Here is a 20,252-nt window from a genome sequence, read left to right as displayed (position 1 = left end):
ACTTTTAATATAAATCCACTCTCTCTCTGTAGCCCAGGAGGCTGCTTCGGGCCAAACTGCTGTGGGACAAATACGTCTGAGCAGTGAGACCCTGGGCAAGTTGACCTCAGAATCCACCCTGGTAACGCCTGAACTTAAACCTACAAAGACTGTGCGCGGGAGCATGATGATCGCCAAAAGCAAGACGGAGAGCCACGGCTCCGGGTCTCAGAAGCAGCATCACCAGCATGCGTCTGAAACACCGCAGGTACAAATCAGGGCCCCCCAGAAGGAGGGTTGGGGTCCTTCCCCCTGCCTTTCCTCCTCAGCATCCTGCAGCCATGGCAGCACGACTTCATCGCTGAGGGTGCCCTCTCCAGGCTCATGGTGCCAGTCCTAGAAGGCGTGTGTTCATCCAGCAGGTGTTCAGCAATAACTTTAATGTGAGGCACTGGCTTGAGTGCTAACAAAGTGGAGATAAATGAAGCAAAAATCCCCGTGCTCAAGCTGCACCAAGAGTCTGCTGAAGGAGATAACCACACATTCAAATATTTGCAATACGGTGGGATTGGTGGCAAAAGATGTTTGTAAAAAGAATTGGGTTGAACCATATGAAATGGCCAACAACAGCCATTTCATAGGGCTCAGCCTAATACTAAAGGAATGCTAAGGATGAATCGTATAAATTGCGGGTGGGTAGGGGGTGCTTCACCGGAGTCTTGGAAAGTCATAAAGGAGTCAGAGAGTTTGAGCCTTTGCCAAGGGACTTTGAGAAACCATCTTGGCAGAATAGGCAGGTGCTGTAGTGGGAGACAGCAGATGGCCCGGTGAGAGACAGCGGGTGATGAGTTGTCGGTGGGAAAGTGGAGTCAAGTGAGCATAGGCTTCCAAGATGTTTAAAAGAAAAGGAAAAATGACAGAAGTTGTTAGAGGAGCAGACCTAGGGTCAGGAGAGTTCTTTTTCTGAAAGGAGATGGAGGCAAAGCAGTCTCCAAGGAAAGGTGCTCCTGGAGGAGGGTGAGGTGACAATCCTCCCAAGAAGGAATGAGATTCCTGGAGAAGACAAGGAGTGCAGGACAGAGCGCAGTCAAAGGAGACAGGGGCCAGCTGCTTCCAGAGTCAGTAAAGGTGGAAACCGATCTTGTCGAGCAGCGCTAGGACATGTGCAGGACACCAAGTCTTTGTAAGAGGCATTGAAGAGGTTGGCATTGCACAGTATACTTGAGGAGAGTGGCAAAGCACTGATGTGTCCACTGGGAGGAATAAAACCAGAACTGGGTGGTGGACAAAAGAAAAGATAGTTGGGAATGCGGATGTCCCAACCGAGATGGGAAGCCATAACTTCACAGTTGCAAGATTTCCCTAAGCGGCAAGTGGCAGCCTTCATTCGGAGGGAGAGAGAAGTCTTCACTGCAGGGGCAGGAGTGTGCTCAGAACAAGGGGCAAGGGAGGTGGGAGTGCATCGTTAGTATATGGGAAGTCCAGCCTACAGAGAGAAGGAACAAAGAGGAGGGCAGCAGAGTGGGAGAAACAGGAAGAGAGGAAGAATCTGTGGGGCTTGTTACTGTCCAAGAGCGCAGTGGGGGGAGTGGGAGAGGTGGGCATCTCGGAGGAGGTTGCTGAGGTAGATGGAGAGGAGGTGAAGGCCCTTGCAGGAGAGGAGGTCCACATGTTGGAAGGGCCAGGTGGGCAGAGTGGAAGCCAAGGTCTTCTCGAGAGAGAAGGTATGCAGATAGGATGGGACCTCCCGTGGGGCTGAATTTGTGCCAGATGATGTCTCTGAGGTTCACTTCAGTCCTGCCTTCTTCTCATACCATGAGAATTGAAACCATTGACTTACTTCCTTTTGTAGCATCATTTAACCCTCTTTCTCAAGATCTAATATGGTATGGTATTCTTTACATAGATGTTTATGGATGATCTAGAACTCATATTTGTATTAAACAGGGTGTCATGGGGAATCATTTTCTTCGATTGGGTTCCATCCATCTGGACAGTGAAGTAAGGCTTTTGAGAGTATATCAAAGGCAGCAGAAAATCCCAATTCTGACCCAAATCCCCTTTCAATAAATAGGGAACTTAAAACCTATTCATGATCACCCCATCCCCCCATGCAGCTGCCACAGTGTGACAGGACTCATGCTTTGGACAACAGTCACCCTGTCAGCATGCTTCACCCAGAATTGGCTGTTTGGTTTTCTAAAGCTCTCCTAAAGCATGAACTCTCCAATGACTAAAAGTTTAGTCATGTTGCAAGTGGGAAGAAATGTGTAATATCATATAATGAAGATATGACCTGTAATATAAGGTCATTTATTTATAAATCACCATGTTCTAGGAGAATACCCACTGGAAATCCTGGTCTTTTGAATGACATTTAATCCAACACTCACACTTCTCAATTCCCCAGCCTCCTCAGGTACTCACTGCCATGGTCATGTTCTAGAACTTGTTCATCATTCCATAAACTCCAGGACCTCTGCATTACACATCCTACTTCCTGACCACCATCTTCTAACTTTCCAGATGACTAAGTCCGGGAAATAATTGGTCCCATGCAAACCTCCAGTCCACAGCTTCACTGCCCATCACCCCTTCACTTCTTTTCTTACCCTGTTTGCAATCCGTGTCTGTCACTGTAGATGCTCCCTTGCCCCTTCCCCTTCTTCATACTCTCCAAGCAAAACTTCAGCCCTGGTAAACCCGACTCTCCGCCTCCTCCATGCAGGGTGGCTGAACACAGCTAGAGACAATCCTCCTCTCTTCTGAATGGTCTTCGTCTAAATTTAAGACCACAAATCTCAAAGAGACCCTTTGGTCTGCCCTAGTAAATTCGCCCTCCTTCTCTTTAAGATAATTATTTTATGGAGGTCATCACTCTCCAAACCTCTAAGGCCCTTTCCTGTTCCCCATTCCCAGCTAATGATCTCTCTTCTGACTGCATGGAGGGAGCAGCAACACTGGAAGACAACCACCTGATTCTCCCACCACCAGATCTAGGAGCCAGGCTGCACCCTAGCCCAGCGCTGTGCCTTCCCTGCCGGAGTCACCGCCCCGGCTCTCAGCTAAGGCCCTGCCCCTGTGCACTGGACCTCCCCCCACCACTTCTCACTCAAGAGCTCAATTCCTACAGTCCTCCCCTCTCTCCTGTTTGCTTTTTGCCCCATCTATTGGCTCCTTCCCATCAGCATTTGTGCATCCTATATTGCCTCCCATCTTTAAAAATACTGCCCCGAGACCCAGATCCCCCTCCAGCTATTGCCTCCTCCAGTCAACCCCTCTTTACAGCTGTTCCTCCAAAGAATTGCCTCCCTCCTCATCCTCACCACCCTTCTCTCTTTGACCTATTCTAGGGAGGCCGTTGTCCTTACCACTCCCAAGGACCACTCCTCTCAAGGTCACTGGCATTCATCTTGCCAGATCCCGGGGCTGGTGTTTTGTCCTCATTTCCTATGACCTCATAACAGCTGATAACTCCTCCTTCTAGAAAGGCTTCCTGGCCATCAGAACACGTCACTGTTCTACTTTCCCTCTGCCCTATGAAGGACTCCCTCCTCTCCTCCAGCTTCTCCACCTCCTCCAGATCCTTAGGATTTTAGACTAGACTAGAACTGAGTCATCTACCCTTTTCTTTTTGTTATCTACCTTTTCTCCATAGGTGATCTCATCCAGCTCATGGATTAAGTACTTAAATATTTTCAGTACGCATGTGACCCTCCAATTTCTATCTCCAACCCTAATTTCTTCCCCAGCTCAGGTGCATACATCCAAACTCACGTTCAGTGTCTCTGTTGAATGGCTTAGAGAACTCTCAAAATTTATGTGTCTGAAAACTGATTCTGGCCCACTCCCAGAACAGAACAAGACAAAAAAACAAAAAAAATTGCTCTTCCCTCAGTTTTTCCTTTCTTAACAAATGACTTCACCATTTTCCAACTTGATCAGGCCAAAACAAAACTCAAGGAGTCATTCTTGGTGCCCCTCTTTCTTTCACATCCCTTCCCAAGTCCTCATGGGATGGGATGTGAAAGAAAGTATCAGCCACTTCTCCCCGCCTCCACCATGACCATCCTCAAACTGCCGCCACCATCTCACTAACTAACTAACTAGTCTTCCTGCTTCCACTCTTGTCACCCCAAGCAGCAGGCACCGTAGTCTTTCAAAAATAAAACTCAGATCACGTGTCTGCCTGAAACATGCCAACAACTTCCCATAACACTTGGAATAAAATCCAAATTCCTCCCTGTGCTCTGCAAGCCCTGCATATTCACACCTGATTATGCCTTAGACTTTGATGAAGCCCGGCCATCTCCCTCACGACACATTCAGTCCATTATGCCGGACTCCCATGTACTCCCCAGATCCCGGCAGGCGCACTCGTGATATTGTCCAGTTCTGTCACTGCTGTCTGTTCTCCCTGGCACTTGTCACTGCCTGAGACTGTTGATTTGTATATTCACATGGCCCTTTTCTGTCTGCCCTGTTTGCAATAAGGACCACATGGGCAGCAACATTGCCAGCCTGTTTGTGGTATCCCTATTGCTAGAGGGGTCCCTGTGCACAATAGGTGCTCAATTAGTATTTCTTGAATGAACACATTCATGCTGTTCAGTCCATATACAAAGCACCTTCCACAGTGTGCCGGCTTGAAGCTCACAGCCATTCTTTAAGGAAGATAGGAATTTTCCATTTTACAATGCAATCCACATCTTACAGATAAGAAATGAGGCCCAGAGAGATTTCTGGATTTCCGCGGGGTCGAATGGCTTGTAAGTGTGAGAGCTGCTGGGACACCACACTGGATTCTAACTGCTGATCCTTTTCCGGCTCGACAGGTTTCCTCCAGCCCCCTCCTTACGGGGCCCACGCAGCGCCAGCTCAGCGTCAGCCCCAGTATAGGAGGTGAGACCGGGCTCATGAGCTGTGTGCTCCCTGAGGACCTACTCACCCAGATCCTGGCTGAGCGCATCCAGGTGCGTCTATGCCCACCCGCGCAGAGCTGCAGGGCTCACACTCCATCCCTGCGCTGGGAGCTGAATTTCCGATCCATAGCACACCCATAGCAGCTCAGAACTCAGAGGCCCTAGAGAGGAAAGATGAGTTTCTTCATCTCCAACAGTCATTTGCTTGTCCTTTTGACAGCCCTGGTCGGTCCCTGGCCCTGGCGCAGTCTGCAGCCTGAAGCCATGTACCTTAAAAGACCAGTGAGCAGGTTACATATTAAAAAAAAATAAAATAAAAATCAGTCATGATACAGCCCTACAGTAGTGTATTAAAAATCATAACAGGGAGCCATTGAAAGTTAGAATTTAGAACTATATTAATTGCTGTAAAAATTTGTCTTCAATATATTATTATTTTTTATTATTATCAACATATAATGTATTATTTGTTTCAGGGGTGTCTTCAATATATTATTAAATGAGAAACACAGATTATGAAATAATATGTAAAGCACAAGGACATTTCTATAAAAGTATTTCTAAATGTATATCATACAAAATAGTAAAAACTCCTAAGGCACATGTACCTGGTCATCTTTGGTTAGCAGGATAATGGATTCTTAGTTCTCTCCATACATTTCTGAATTATTTCACAATGGCAGATTGCTTTTAAAGTCAAGAAACACGGTAACTGTTTCCCTTTTTTTAATTTTTCATACGTGTTGTACAGTTAAAAAAAAGAAAAGAAGATCATCAGGAATAGGGAGGGTACCACTTAAGCCTCTTTGCTGCTTCTGGTTTACAGAGAGCTAAATTGCTCACCATGTCCTGGAGTTGTCCATTTGCCTTGTTTTTTTTCAAACTAGTCCACAATATTAGTTGCACATTTAAATATAACAAAACAGGGCCTGAGCTTCCCAAGAGAAGAGGAACGTCATCACAGGAAATGGCTCGTGTTCAGGTTTAACTGCTACTGTGTTCAGGGTGCTGGGCCTCTCAGCGGATTTGAGCAAGGCGGGCCAGTCAAGTGTGCAGGTATGCCATGGACCAGGGTTAAATCACTGGCCAGCCCAAAGTGGGCCTGTAGAGCTGAACCACTCAAAGTACTGATACTGGTTGAAACATGGAGCTCGCACTGCTTCCCTCGTCCATAGTCTTGCTACAAAGAAAACAAACAAACAAACAAAAAAACAGCAGCTGAAGTAAATGGTGTTTTTAGTGATGTAGTTGATTAACATTCTGACACAAGATTCTTGTCTCATCAAAAACTGGTACTGATGGGGCGGTGAAGCATTTGCCTTCGGCTCAGGTCATGATCCCAGGGTCCTGGGATCAAGCCCCACGTCGGGCTCCTTGCTCAGCAGGGGGCATGCTTCTCCCTCTCCCTCTGCCTCCTGCTCCCATGCTTGCTCGCTCTCACTCGCTCTCTCTCAAATAAATAAAATCTTTAAAAACAAAAACAAAAACCTGATAGTGATCAGCCCCTGGCCGGGGGTGGCCCGTGTGTGTACTACCCTTTGAGTAACACTGTGGTACAGCAGAGGGTGCCCTTCAATGATTAATGTGATCGAGATCATTACCCACCAAGGCATTAATAACACTGAGAAAGATACGAATGGCCCACCTGCTCCTGCTGCCCTTGCTGTCTGTTATTCGGGGCAGGGGAATATCTCGCCTGTCCATCTTCCATCCCTGCACCTCAGACCCTCCCAGACCCTCACTTTCACATTCTGTTTGCTTCCCTTATTTCCATAACAACAGAATCAGTCTTATCACTCTACAAATACATGTGATAAAGATCTATCACGACTGATAAACTATTTGGGTGTTTCTCTTGTATTTTCTAACAGCACGTTGAATGTAGCAGGTGGAAGGGTGGTTTCACGGTATTTTCACTGGGGCCCAGCAGGTCTGCAGAACCAGTTGCAGCCCCAGGGAAAGCACCAACAGAAGAAGGAGCAGCGTTCTCTTTAGAGAACTGGGTAATGGAGGCCCTGGTAACCATCTTTGCTCACTGCGGTTTCAGCTGAGTGACTGCTTCCGGGGAGTGGTGTTTGACAGCCTCGAGACGCTCTTTGCTCGGAACATAGCCGTGGCTCTCCTCTGCCTGCTGAAGGCCATCGGCAACCGGGACCACATCTACGTCATCAACATGGCCCAGGATTACACAGCCATGAAGGCTCAGGAGAAAGCCAAGAAGGAGCAAGAAGGTAAGGCCCCATGCCCTCCTGGACCACCCCTTTGGCAGAGCCGTGGGCTGTGTGAAATGGTTCCCCGCCAGGATGACCCGTTGGGCAGAGGACACTATTCCATCTGACATGTCGTCAGGGCTCACCTCCACCCTATAAGGTGGCTGGCAGATGCAGGTGACCTGTTGAGAGATGACAGGATGAGGGATGAACCCAGCTGGCTCTTCTCGTAACAGCCACATTCCCCTTTCCCCCCAATATCACCCTGCGTCCTTTTGTCTTCTCTGTAATCACAGCCAACCCGAGGGGAATGCATCACGGGTCCCATCCTGACTCAGGTGACCCATTAGCTGCTTGCTTTTGTTTAAGGCGACTGTGCGTTTCCTGCCGAACTGGAGGTACTGATAAACTTCATAAACCAGTTTCTACATTTTAGCCTGCTGTGTCCAGCCACCGCAGCAAACGTTCTGTACATTTGAAATGTCTCTAAATGGTGCTTGGGGTTATTTAATCCTCCCAATGACTCTGAAGATCATTGTCCCCCTTTTACAGACAAGGAAAATGAAGCTCAGAGATATCAAAAGTCTTGTATAAGATCACACAGCACAGGGGTGCCTGGGTGGCTCAGTCTTTTAAGCATCCAACTCTTGGTTTTGGCTCAGGTCATGATTTCAGGGTCATGGGATCAAGCCCCGAATCGGGCTCGGCGCTCAGCGTGAGTCTGCTTAAGATTCTCTCTCTTCCTCTCCCTCTGCTCTCCCCCCCCCCAACTCATGCTGTCTCTCTCTCTCAAATAAATAAATAAATCTTTTTTTAAAAAAAGATCACACAGCAAATTAGTAAAGTCTATGCAACCCTGAAACCTTTGCATTTTCTGTCACTACAACAGTGGCCTGAAAAAAATTTCAGTGACTGAAAAATAAATACACACATACAGAGTAATGTTAGCTTCAGTTCCCACTTTGGTCAGAAGCAGACGTAGCAAATCTTGGTCCCCAAGGGAGGCTGTGCTATCCCTGGGAGGCAGAGTCCTGCTCTGGCCTCAGCTCTGGTCACATTACTGCCCTTCCTCACTTGGCCTTACCTCTCTCTTCTGGAAAAATCTACACAAATCATAATCCTTTTCCATTTAAGGAAATAGTTACAAACATGAGCTCTTAGTTCTTAAACAGAGCTCAAAGACTGCTTCCTTACATTCTCACCCAGAGAAAAATTAGGAAGAATGACCAGGCATCCCCAGCAGTGTTCCAACCTCCAGCTTCCTGGTTTTCCAGAAAGCTCATTTCTCCGTAATCATCAACTTAAAGGATAATATCTCTTTTCATTTTCTCAATTACCTGCTGATTGAAGTTTTTCACAATCTCATTATGGGCTCCTCTCACCAAAATCATCTGCATTTGGAAAAGTCCTGAGGCAGCATCCAGTAACAATATTATTATTTTAAAATCTAATTTTTACTGAACATTTATGAATTTGCTGGGCACTAGCCTAGATGCTTTACAGGATTACTTATTTGATCCCCACCACAGCCTGGGAAGGAGGAATCATTATTCTTATCTATTTCTCTCCCTTGGTAAGTGTTAGAGAAAGATCTCCAGATACATCTCTCTGAGTCCAAAGTTCAAACCTCCAAGAACGGAAGGTGGGAAGTTGTGCTGGTGAAGCGTGAAAAAGAGGCCGAGAGCCTTTGTGTTGGGTGCGAACCTCACTTCTGGACCTGGAGTCTGAAGGGTATGGGAGATGGTGCCCCTTCATCTGCAAATGGCTCTGTCACCCTAAGGACTCTGGTGGCAGATGTTCCTCATAAAGTCAGTGGGTGGCCTATTACTTCCCTATCGCTGCAGTAGCAAATTACCACAAACTTGATGACTTCAAACAACACAGATTTACTGTCTTACAGTTCTGGAAGTCAGAAGTACTAAAAGCGGGGTGTCCAAAGAGCTCTGTTCCTTTGAAGGCTCCAGGGAGAGGATCCTTTCCCTTGCCTTCTCGAGCTTCTAGAGGCCACCTGCCTTCCTCAGCTCGTGGTCCCTACTTCACAGCCTTCTGACCTCTGCTTCCATCATCTCCTTCTCAGACTCTGACCCTCCTGCCTCCCTCTTACAAGGACCTTTACAGTTATACTTGGCCCACTCAGACAATCCAGGAATGTCTCCCCAGTTCAAGGTCCTTAGCGTAACCACATCCGTAAAATCCTCTCCATCATGCCAGGTCACATATTCATCCTTCTGGGAATTAGGACATCTTTGGAACTCCTATTCCAGATGGAGACCAGGTTTGGAACTGTGTGAGTGAAGGACGGCCCACCAGAGGTCAGGAATGGCGTCACGGCTGGAGCCCCCTCCCCCTGGCGCGGACCCTGTGCAGCCTGGGTGGGCTGGGAGCTAAGCTACCGGGGGACCCCGCAGCCAAGGCTGAGGAGTTACCTTCCTTCACCTTCCTGTCTCTGCTCCCTCCAGAGCACAAACGCAGGGAGGCACTTGAGAAAGAGAAGGAGCGTCTCCAAAATATGGATGAAGAAGAATACGATGCCATGACAGATGAGGAGAAGATCATCTTCAATCGAGAGGTTCGGCAGGCCCTCCGTGAGAGGAAAAAGAGGTCAGAATCAAGGCCTCGCTGGAGCGGAAGTGTTTCCCTTGGGAGTAACACACAGCCCATCCTGGAGACTCGGGTCACCTTCCAGGGGAGCAGCAATGGTCAAGGGAGAGCCAGGAGGATGACCTGCTAAGAGAGAGAGAGAATGAATAGGAGTGTGGCTTTCAGTTCCAGTGCCATGGCCCTAAGCTAGCCATTAGGGACTGCTGTTTAAAACTCGATTTCTTGTTGTCTGAACATCAGATGTGACAGTGTAGGAAGCTGGGCCTCATCTGAACTCATATTTATTCCTTTGAGAGAGAGAGAGAGAGAGAGTGTGCGTGAGCAGGGGAAAGGGCAGAAGGAGAGGGAGAGAGAGAGAATCTCCAGCAGACTCCCCGCTGAGTGCAGAGCACAACACGGGGCTTCAAATGGGCCTCGACCCAGGGCTCGATTCCATGACCCTGAGATCCTGACCTGAGCTGAAATCAAGAGTCGGACACTTAACTGATTGTGCCACCCAGGCGCCCCTGAAAGTTACTTTTCAAAAACTGTATCAAGCTTATTTTCAGCCCTTCCCTTGCTCTCCTATGCAAGAAGATTGGAATAGAAATACAGACTGAGAATTCCTCTTAATTGAGTTTGAGTTCATCAGTTTTACTGAATGACCAGTCAGAGACCCTCCTTTCTTTCCTTCTTTCCTTCCTTCCCACCCATCCTCCCTTCCTTCCTTCCTTCCTTCCTCCCTTCCTCCATCCCTTCCTTCCTCCCTTCTTCCTTCCTTCCTTCCTTCCTAACTCCCTGCCTTCCTTCCTTCCTTCCTAACTCCCTGCCTTCCTGCCTTCCTGTTTACCTAGATTTCTTTTGTTCACTCTTTCTTTTTATGCCCAAGGAAAACTGTTCCCATGTCCGTCCACTGGACACCCCGAGGCAGAGGGGGGGCTCGGGGCGGGGGCTCTGAACTCTGTCTCCTCTGCCTGGTTTGATGAAGGGAGCTGGAGAGGCTGACAAGGGAGATGCATGAGAAGAAGCTACAGCAGGAGCTTGAGCGGCAAAGGGACGAAGATGAACTAAAACGGAAGGTCAAAAGGCCAAAGCAAGGACCAGTGAAGGAGGAGCCTCTCCCGAAGAAATCTCAAACAAACCGGCAGGTAGCAACCCTCCCTGCTCCTTAGCAAGAGGCAGAACAGAGGGAGCATCCACTGTAACCAGCCCATCAAGCCAGTACATTTCCCTTCCAGAACCCCGACCTGATACTGGTTGCATCTTGTGGTGGAGCAGGAGGTAGGAGGGAAGGGGCCACCACTGGTCGAAAGCTGATTGTGTGCCAAGAGCTCTGCTTGCACTTTATTTTGGCCCCCCTCCCACCCTGTGGGGTTCAGAGACATGAGCCCTGTCTGGGGCTGGGAGAGGACCCCACCCAGTTATGTCTGACCACAGTCCTTCCTCTTTCCACTGTGCCTCCAAGTCCCCTGGATGCTGCTGAATAGGCTGGTATTAACAGCTGGCCTCCAGTGAGCCACAAAGTTAGTGGAACCCCTGTGTTCAACCAAGAGCTTATCTTGACAACCGTCAAGGAAGACACTCTAGCATCAGCTTGTCCTTGCAGACATGTGGCGGTAGTTTATCTGCCAGCCAAGCTTAGTAGTCATGTCTCCGCTGCCCTGACCCAGGAGATGTAGAACGGCCAGGGTGGCGCTCACAACCCAGCAGGGTAGCTAGCTGGCTGGTGTGCCCAGTGGATGCCCTGAGGGCAAAGCGAAAGCCACGCTCCCAGACAAGGTGCAGACTGGTCCCAGTAGGTGAGCAAGAGACAGTGACCACATCTGGGTAGACATGAGAGCAGAGGAATTCGTGCCCAGGGGTCACAATCCGGTAGAGCTTAGGAAGGAGCAGGGTCTGAGCGTGCAGAAATGGCCCAGGCTTGGGAGCAAGAACAGCATGAGAAGCAAGCAGGCCTGGAGTCTAGACTGTCACTGGTCTGTGCCAGGCTCCCGAAATCTTCCAAGTGTAAGGCCTCCCTGCCCCTCTGCAGCCCCTCCTTCCACACAAAGTCCTCTGCCTGAAATCTTATGTCCAAACAGAACTCTCTGGGTCTTGGCAGTGACTCTTACTGACGATGGAAAAAGATACAGTAGTGGCCAAGCCCCCTGCCTCTGCGGTGAGCGACCCCTCCAGGAGACAGCTGTGCCACCACAGACCTATCCACACTCCCCAGGCTGAGTTAGAGATGCAGGCAGATGTGGAGGAGTGGTACGGTGAGACCAGGGGATGGCCAACCCTGGCCAGGCCTGCCTCCAAGCCTGACCTTAGGGAGGAGTGCTGTCACCCAGAACAGGGACTCTGGGCTGTCCTGCCAGCAATCATCATTAGACTTTACTGGATTTTATGTCACCAAAGAATGACCAGAAACCTATGGAGACTCCCCAAGGATTTCGTCCAGGGGAGAAGAAAATCAGAGCCCACAAAGCAAGTTTAGAAAGAGAAAAAGAGGGCACCTGGGTGGCTCAGTTGGTTAAGCGACTGCCTTCAGCTCAGGTCATGATCCTGGAGTCCCAGGATCGAGTCCCACATCGGGCTCCCTGCTCAGCGGGGGGTCTGCTTCTCCCTCTGACCCTCTTCCCTCTCATGCTCTCTATCTCTCATTCTCTCTCTCAAATAAATAAAATCTTAAAAAAAAAAAAAAGAAAGAGAAAAAGGATCAAGTTAGTTTCTCTATGCCAGGTTACGTAAATAAATACATATTTTTTTAAGATTACATTTATTTATTTGACAGAGAGAGACACAGCGAGAGCAGGAACACAAGCAGGGGGAGTGGGAGAGGGAGAAGCAGGCTTCCCGCCGAGCAGGGAGCCCGATGTGGGGCTCGATCCCACGACCCCAGGATCATGACCTGAGCCAAAGGCAGATGCTTAATGACTGAGCCACCCAGGAGCCCCAATAAATATATTTTTTTAAAAAGCCTGGGGCACAGCCACATTCTAAACTCCTGTTTGTTGCCAACAAAGGGCTATGGAGAGGATCTTTTAACAAAGACCCCCCAAGGTGATTCTCAGACAGAGCCCTGGTGTAGGCACGAGGCACCTGGAATCCTGTGAGGCCTCTTTGAGAACACAGTGTCATCTTGTGCTCCTTATGCACTTTGTTCTCCCTTGAAGAGCTGTTTTAAGCATGTTTTATGTGTTTTGCTTTTTAGGTTCTTACTTTTTCCAAACTAGAGGCCAGGATGGATGCACTAGAAAGGAAAGTATCTGTTAGGGACCATTTAAATGAGAAGGATGATCTAAACAAGAGGAGAAAGAACCAACTAGGAGGTAGCCACGTGCTGGGGTTTCCCCTTGTCCAAGAACAGGAGGAGAGCGAAGGGGACCTCCTGACAGATGCCGACACGCGCTTGGCCCAGAAGTGGAAGACCTATGAGTTGACTCTGAAGGATATCCAGAACATCCTCACGAACTGGGACCGGAAGCAAGGCATCCTGCTGCATCACACCGGCACCGAGGACATGCCCCATGAGCCTGACGACCAGCGCCAGGTCCCGTCAGGCGGGCGCCGAGGCCGCAAGGACCGAGAGAGGGAGCGTGCGGAGAAGGAGAGAGCCGAGAAGGAGCGCCAGGAGCGGGAGAAGGCCGAGAGGGAGCGTCTAGAGAAGCTCAGGGCCCTGGAGGAGCCGAGCGACGGCGGAGAGGGGAACGGAGGGGAGGAAGACCACCACGAGGGGAAGAAGGGTCTGGGTGTGCCGTTCACCAGTATCCAGACGCCCGACTTCGAAGGCTTGAGCTGGAAGCAGGCCCTTGAGAATGACAGGCTTCCCAAAGGGGATCAGGTACAAGCTCTTCTCCGGGATGGAGACGTACTCAGTCGGGTAGCGGGTACTGTGCTAATCGCCGTTAAAAGTGGTCCTTTCTGTACCCACTTCGTTCCATTAATCTCTGAGGCCCCCTTAGATATGAGACAATAGTGGCTAAAAGGACCATTTGCTAACTGGTGAAAATCCATAGAAAGTTCCGCAGACCTAAATTATTCCAACTAACCTCATAAAAAACTGCCTGTAGAGTTTTCGTTTGTTTGTTTTGGTTTTTATTTAAATTCTAGTTAGTTAACATATAACATAATACCGGTTTCAGGAGTAGAATTCAGTGATTCAGCACTTACGTATGACACTCAGTGCTCATCCCAACAAGTGTGCTCCTTAATACGGATCCCCCACCCGCCTCCCCTCCAGCAAACCTCAGTTTGTTCTCTATCATTAAGAGTCTCTTATGGTTTGTTTCCCTCTCTTTCTTTTTTTTTTCCTTCCCCTATGTTCATCCGTTTCGTTTCTTAAATTCCACATGAGTGAAATCATATGGTATTTGCCTTTCTCTGACTGACTTATTTTTTTTTAGTAGGCTCCACGCCCAACGTGGGGCTCAAACTCATGACCCTGAGATCAAGAGTCGCACGCTCTACCAACTGAGCCAGCCAGGCACTTCCCTCTGATCAACTTATTTCACTTAGCATACTCTTCTCTAGCTCTATCCACATTGTTGTAAATGGCAAGATTTTATTCTTTCTGATGGCCGAGTAATATTCCATTGTATATATACCACCTCTTCTTTACCCATTCATCAGTCAATGGATATTTGGGCTCTTCTCCATAATTTGGCTATTGTTGATGATGCTGCATGTGCCTCTTCAAATCTGTATTTTTGTATCCATTGGGTAAATACCTAGTAGTGCAATTGCTGGGTTGTAGAGTAGTTCTATTATTAACTTTTTGAGGAACCTCCAAACTGTTCTCCAGAATGGTTGCACGAGTTTGCATTCCTACCAAGGGTATAAGAGGGTTCCCCTTTGTCTGCATCCTCGCCAGCACCTGTTGTTTCTTGTGTTGTTAATTTTAAGCCATTCTCACAGGTGTGAGGTGGTATCTCATTGTAGTTTTGATTTGCATTTCCCTGATAATGAGTGATGAGCATCTTCTCATGTGTCGGTTACCCATCTGGATGTCTTCTCTGGAGAAATGTCTATTCATGTCTTCTGCCTATTTCTTAACTGGATTATTTGCTTTTTTGGGTGTTGAGTTTAATAAGATCTTTATAGATTTTTCGGGTTGATTTTAAATATTGTTACAGGCTGGTAAGATAGGTGTGCTGTGGAGTGAAGCAAGAGTCTCAAATACTTGAAAATGCTGTTCCCACAAGCTTCTTATAGTGACAGAAATCATACTATTAGATAGCTTTTTGTTCCTAGAAAATATTGCATAGCCAGAAGCTGCTGGGTGATGGTTTGAAGGAGATGGTTATTATAACATTTTGTCCAGAGATGAGCTTTTTCTGCAAAACACCAGAAAGCAAATATTTTACGCTGCAGGTCCACAACCTTTGTCACAACCACCAACAGCGTGTAAATCAATGAACATGACTCTGTCCCAGTACAGCTTTATTTACAAAAGCAGGTAGCGGCCAGATTTGACTAGGGGGCCACAGTTTGCTGATTTCTAGTTTAGTTGATCAGAAACTAGACGCAACCTTTACAAGGAGAGAACAGAGCCTGGGAGGAACATTTGACAGGTGAGAGTTGATGGGAAAACATGGGTAATTCCTCAAGGGGGCAGATTGGGGTGTGATGTGGCCTCACAACCAGAGTCTTGCTGCAGTGGTCCAGGTGGGCCAAAGGGCGGAAGACAGATGGGGGACACCTGACACCAAACCACTCGTTTCACACAGCCTCCGCTCAGCCCAAGGGGAGGACTCATGGCCACTTTTCTCCCCAGAAATATGTTTTTTGAAAAAGAACCTCTTCTCGTCTTGTTTTATGTTCTCATACTATAGCCAAGGTTATCTTCTGGCCTTTTCTCATTCTCTTCACACTCCAAGCCACAGCTTAGACTGTTGGTTACAGTTCTTTACCTCTGGCTCCCTTTAATAATTGATACAAACTATCCATTCCTTTCCCTCACAGACATTCAAACCCTGGGAGTTAATGCTGGCTGCGCATTAGTTAGGAGATGCCTTTGGCGGCCTGACCCGCAGGTCAGAAACCCAGGATTCCAGGAACACAGTCACCTGCTCGGTCTAACTGCCCATGTGGTCCACAGAACGGAGGCTCCAGCAGGCTGTCACATTTACCGTTGTGACAATGACTTATGTAGCAAGAGCATACTTATTCTGAGGGGATTCCATACTGAGAAGGGAGCTGCTGCAAAATTTTCAAGCCGTCTGCTCTGGAGGATGCTCACTCAGTTGATATCAGAGCAGAAGGGGAGAATGATGTAGGAATGAATTTTCTCTCCAGTTTCTTTTTGACTTGTCTCTTCATTCCCATCCTTTACCCAACGCCCAGAACCTTAGCTTATTTTCTTTGCCAGATTTGACCTGCTCCAACCCTCACTTATTTTCAGCATCAGAAAGAAAGAACATTTAAAGATAACTGAAAGATTAACATGGGATCTGAAAACAGATGAAACAGCTCTGTACTAGAGACATCAGAATCTTTTTTTTGTTAACATATAATGTATTATTTGTTTCAGGGGTACAGGTCTGTGATTCATCAGTCTTACACAATTCACAGCACTCACCATAGCACATACCCTCCCCAATGTCCGTCACCCAGCCACCCCATCCGTCCCACCCCCTCCACTCCAGCAACCCTCAGTTTGCTTCCTGAGATTAAGAGTCTCTTACGGTTTGTCTCCCTCTCTGGTTTCGTCTTGTTGCATTTTTCCCTCTCTTCCCCTATGATCCTCTGTCTTGTTTCTCAAATTTCTCATATCAGTGAGATCATATTATAATTGTCTTTCTCTGATTGACTTATTTCACTTAGCATAATACCCTCTAGCTCCATCCATGTCATTGCAAATGGCAAAATTTCATTTTTTGGTGGCTGAGTAATATTCCATTGTATAAATATGCCACATCTTCTTTACCCATTCATCTGTTGATGGACATCTAGGCTCTTTCCATAGTTTGGCTATTGTGGACATTCCTGCTATAAACATCGGGGTGCACGTACCCCTTCGGATCACTACATTTGTATCTTTGGGGTAAATACCCAGTAGTGCAATTGCTGGGTCACAGGGTAGCTCTATTTTCAACTTTTTGAGGAACCTCTGTACTCTTTTCCAGAGTGGCTGCACCAGCTTGCATTCCCACCAACAGTGTAGGAGGGTTCCCCTTTCTCCACATCCTCGCCAACATCTGTCATTTCCTGACTTGTTAATTTTAGCCATTCTGACTGGTGTGAGGTGGTATCTCATTGAGGTTTTGATTTGGATTTCCCTGATAGACATAAGAATCTTTTTTTAAATTTTTTATTGTTATGTTAATCACCATACATTACATCATTAGTTTTTGATGTAGTGTTTCATGATTCATTGTTTGTACATAACACCCAGTGCTCCATGCAGAATGTGCCCTCTTTAATACCCATCACCAGGCTAACCCATCCCCCCACCCCCCTCTAGAACCCTCAGTTTGTTTTTCAGAGTCCATCTAGACATAAGAATCTTAAGAGCTGGTATCGAAAATATATTGAGTGCCTACTATGTGCTAGGCCCTGTGCTATATCGCCCTAGTTCCTGTCCCAGTGCAGTTTACCATCCAATTGCAGAGACAGACACGCTAAGGTGACTAAGGCCATGATAAGAGACGGATAGGGAGCACACAGCCCACAGCAAGAGTCCCAGCCTGGTCTGGGGCCACAGGGGTCTAAAAAGACCTGCAGAGCTGTGTCACAGACCCTTCACACCCCTTCCCCGACACATGTCCAGGGCAGTGGCATCTCCCAAGGATGTCAGGAAGAGGCAGGAGGGTCCAAACCACCCTGTGCTCACTCAGGGAGGCAGCTGGGGACACCCTGCCCTCTGCATCGGAAATTAACCATGGGCTTTTCCTTTAGATCCTGGACATCTTGGGTCTGGGTTCCTCTGGACTACCCATCCCACCTCCCGCCTTATTCTCAATCATCTCCTACCCCCTGAAGCGGCTGCCTTTGACCACAACAGAAATCCTGAAGCATTTCGTGTTTGTGATCCCCCCATCCCAAGACCTCTCCCTACTGGAGGAGAAAAGAGAAGGAGAAGCAGAAACAGAGCTTTCAGGCACCGTAGGCTCCAGGAAGGTAAGGAGCAAGCCAGCCACTTGTGCTCCTGACCTTGGCAGGACCTGTGATGCGCAGACAGGGAAGGTCACCCTCCACACGGTCAAAAACGGAATATGGTGTTGGGCGTCACGCTCACTGACGTGTTTGCCCTTGACTCGTTGTGGATCCTGCCTGGGGATCCCGTGTGAGCCTCTCTCAGAATGACTAGTTCTCATCTTCTACCCTTTCCAGTCCCCATAGGATGGTCTGGGGGAACTTGTTGAATTGCTCAGAAGCTCATTTGGGAGAAATAATAAGCAAAAGCAGCTCTCTTTAAAAAAGACATTAGGAGGGGCACCTGGGTGGCTCAGTTGGTTAAACCACTGCCTTCAGCTCAGGTCATGATCCCAGGGTCCTGGGATCAAGCCCCACATCGGGCTCCCTGCTCATGCAGGAAGCCTGCTTCTCCCTCTGCCTGCCGCTCCCCCTGCTTGTGCTCTCTCCCTCTCTCTCTCTCTCTCTCTCTCTCTCTCTCACTATCTCTCTCTGTGTGTCAAATAAATAAATAAAATCTTTAAAAAAAAAAAGACATTAGGATGTATTGGGAAGCTAAGGTAGTTTACACAGTGCGTGAGAATACAAGAATCAACAGACACAAGTTAAGGGAACACACAACACTAGGAAAAGGACAGATTATCAAAGAAATTATGAGTGGGAGAGTGGATATTTTGGTAAACTCACTTTTTATCTCTTTGCCTGATACAATACAGTAAAATTAATTCTAGTTAGATTAAAAATATGAGTAATCCAAATGAAATCACATATAAGTGGAAGAAAATAGATGTGCAATTAATAGAGTAAATCACAAAGGAAAATAGATTTGACCAATAATATGCAGAAGGTATGTATATTAAAACCTAGAGAGGGGTTATTTATTCCCAGGGAAGTATGATAACCCCAAATTTGAATCTCTCCACACAGCTTCCTACAAAAAGCACATCCGCAAAGACTATTAAAATCAGCAGGAAATAAAGTCACCTATAGGCCATGCCTCAGCTCAATTAGGTGAAGAGACTACCTCAAACTTCTATTTACAAATAAGTAGGGAATTATCATCTGAGATCAACAGCATGAGTGGACAGACCTTACTAGAACAGAGTCCAAATTAAAAAAAAAAAATTTGTCAACCTCAGAGGTGACTATGACACCCACCTCTTTCCTTAAAATTAGCCATTAACAGAGAAGGGTTAAGCATTCTTTAACCTACCATTTTAGGAGGAACTCTAATTCATCCCCAGTTGACAAAGGAAAGCTCTTCATTCTAGAAGAATGGAAGCTAAAATTATAGAAAAAAGAGTAGAATTAGAAAAACTCTATTCTGTTATCCCCTGTGAAGTAATTAAGGAGCACCAACTGATATAAAAAGCAGTGCTTTGTTAGGGAACAAGACCCTTCACTGCAAGCCAGAGCATCGTCCCACAGGTAACTAGCCAGCTGCAAAGGCAAACGCCCACGTTATGGAGGCCAGGTCTGGCAGACTCCATCCCAGCCACGTGAACACAATGCATCTGTAATCCTGGGTTAAGGTGGCCTTTTTTTCTGGTCCCTCATTGTGATGGAGTGTGACGTATACAGCATCTTCTATGAATGTAATCAAGCTTTACGCCTAATTTCCAGTTTACAGAAAATACAAGGAATGAAGGAATAAGTGAAATGATGCTTGAAGAATGGTCAGAAAATTTCAGGGTATGGCATATCCTATAAGAACACAGACCTGGTCTGCCCAAAAGTCAGTGTGATTGGGAGAGGGCATGGCGTCTGGAGGAAAAGGTACTAAAGACACAGCACAACAAAACGCAGTATAGGAACACTCCCCCTGCAGCTTGAAGCTTTCTCTGGGCTTCGGCCTCCTCCTCAGGGAATGGGGTGCCCAGGAAAGCATAGACTTCTCTCTCCTCCTCTTCTCCACTAGTGCAGTAGGCTGGGCCCTCCTCTGTCCTCGGCCGCCGCCAGCATCCAGCTCGTGCAGCGCACACATGTTCTAGGCATCTCTGTCCTCTGTTCATGTGTATGTCAATGAATATTTAAGACTCGTGCTTGTGTTTAATTAAGACCCAGGAGGAGCAGACCACCTCCTCTAAGGGGAGCAGACAGAAACCAAAGGAAAAAGCGGATCAGGCCCGAGACACTCAGAAGGACAAACGTCGCATGGCCTTCAGCAGGAAGGGCCTTTCTGGGGGAACAGCCAGAGCCATTGCCCCCCTGTCGGACATGGACCAGAACAACTTCGCTGGGCAGTTCTCCCAGGAGAAATTCATCAGGTGGGCCTCTGAGCCACCCAGGGAAGGGAACGCTGGAGCCCCGAATGGAGGGCGTGGCCGTCACAGCACCAGACGGAGCAGGGCTGTCCTGCCAGCAGACCCTCTGAGCGGCCAGGACTTCTCCCAGGCAGCAGTCCTGTCTGCTCTTGGCCCAAAGGAAGCCTTCTCTCCTTACAAGT

General features: G+C 47.7%; 1 protein-coding gene across 1 annotated transcript in view; it reads left to right on the top strand.

Moving 5' to 3' along the window:
- The window catches only part of HYDIN (HYDIN axonemal central pair apparatus protein), a 374,533-nt gene that overhangs the window by 274,528 nt on the left and 79,753 nt on the right, over nt 1–20,252 (top strand). The window contains exons 44-51 of the mRNA XM_073880040.1: nt 33–247; nt 4,815–4,952; nt 6,949–7,132; nt 9,571–9,712; nt 10,680–10,839; nt 12,885–13,514; nt 17,570–17,791; nt 19,865–20,073. Of these exons, the coding sequence (XP_073736141.1) occupies nt 33–247; nt 4,815–4,952; nt 6,949–7,132; nt 9,571–9,712; nt 10,680–10,839; nt 12,885–13,514; nt 17,570–17,791; nt 19,865–20,073 (1,900 nt within the window). The remainder of the gene's footprint in view (nt 1–32; nt 248–4,814; nt 4,953–6,948; nt 7,133–9,570; nt 9,713–10,679; nt 10,840–12,884; nt 13,515–17,569; nt 17,792–19,864; nt 20,074–20,252) is intronic.

This window comes from Callorhinus ursinus, unplaced genomic scaffold (genome assembly GCF_003265705.2).
Source record: "Callorhinus ursinus isolate GAN/ISIS: 27379988/994484 unplaced genomic scaffold, GSC_fseal_2.0 scaffold37, whole genome shotgun sequence".
NCBI lineage: Eukaryota > Metazoa > Chordata > Mammalia > Carnivora > Otariidae > Callorhinus > Callorhinus ursinus.
This window is presented reverse-complemented; position numbering and strand designations above follow the sequence as displayed.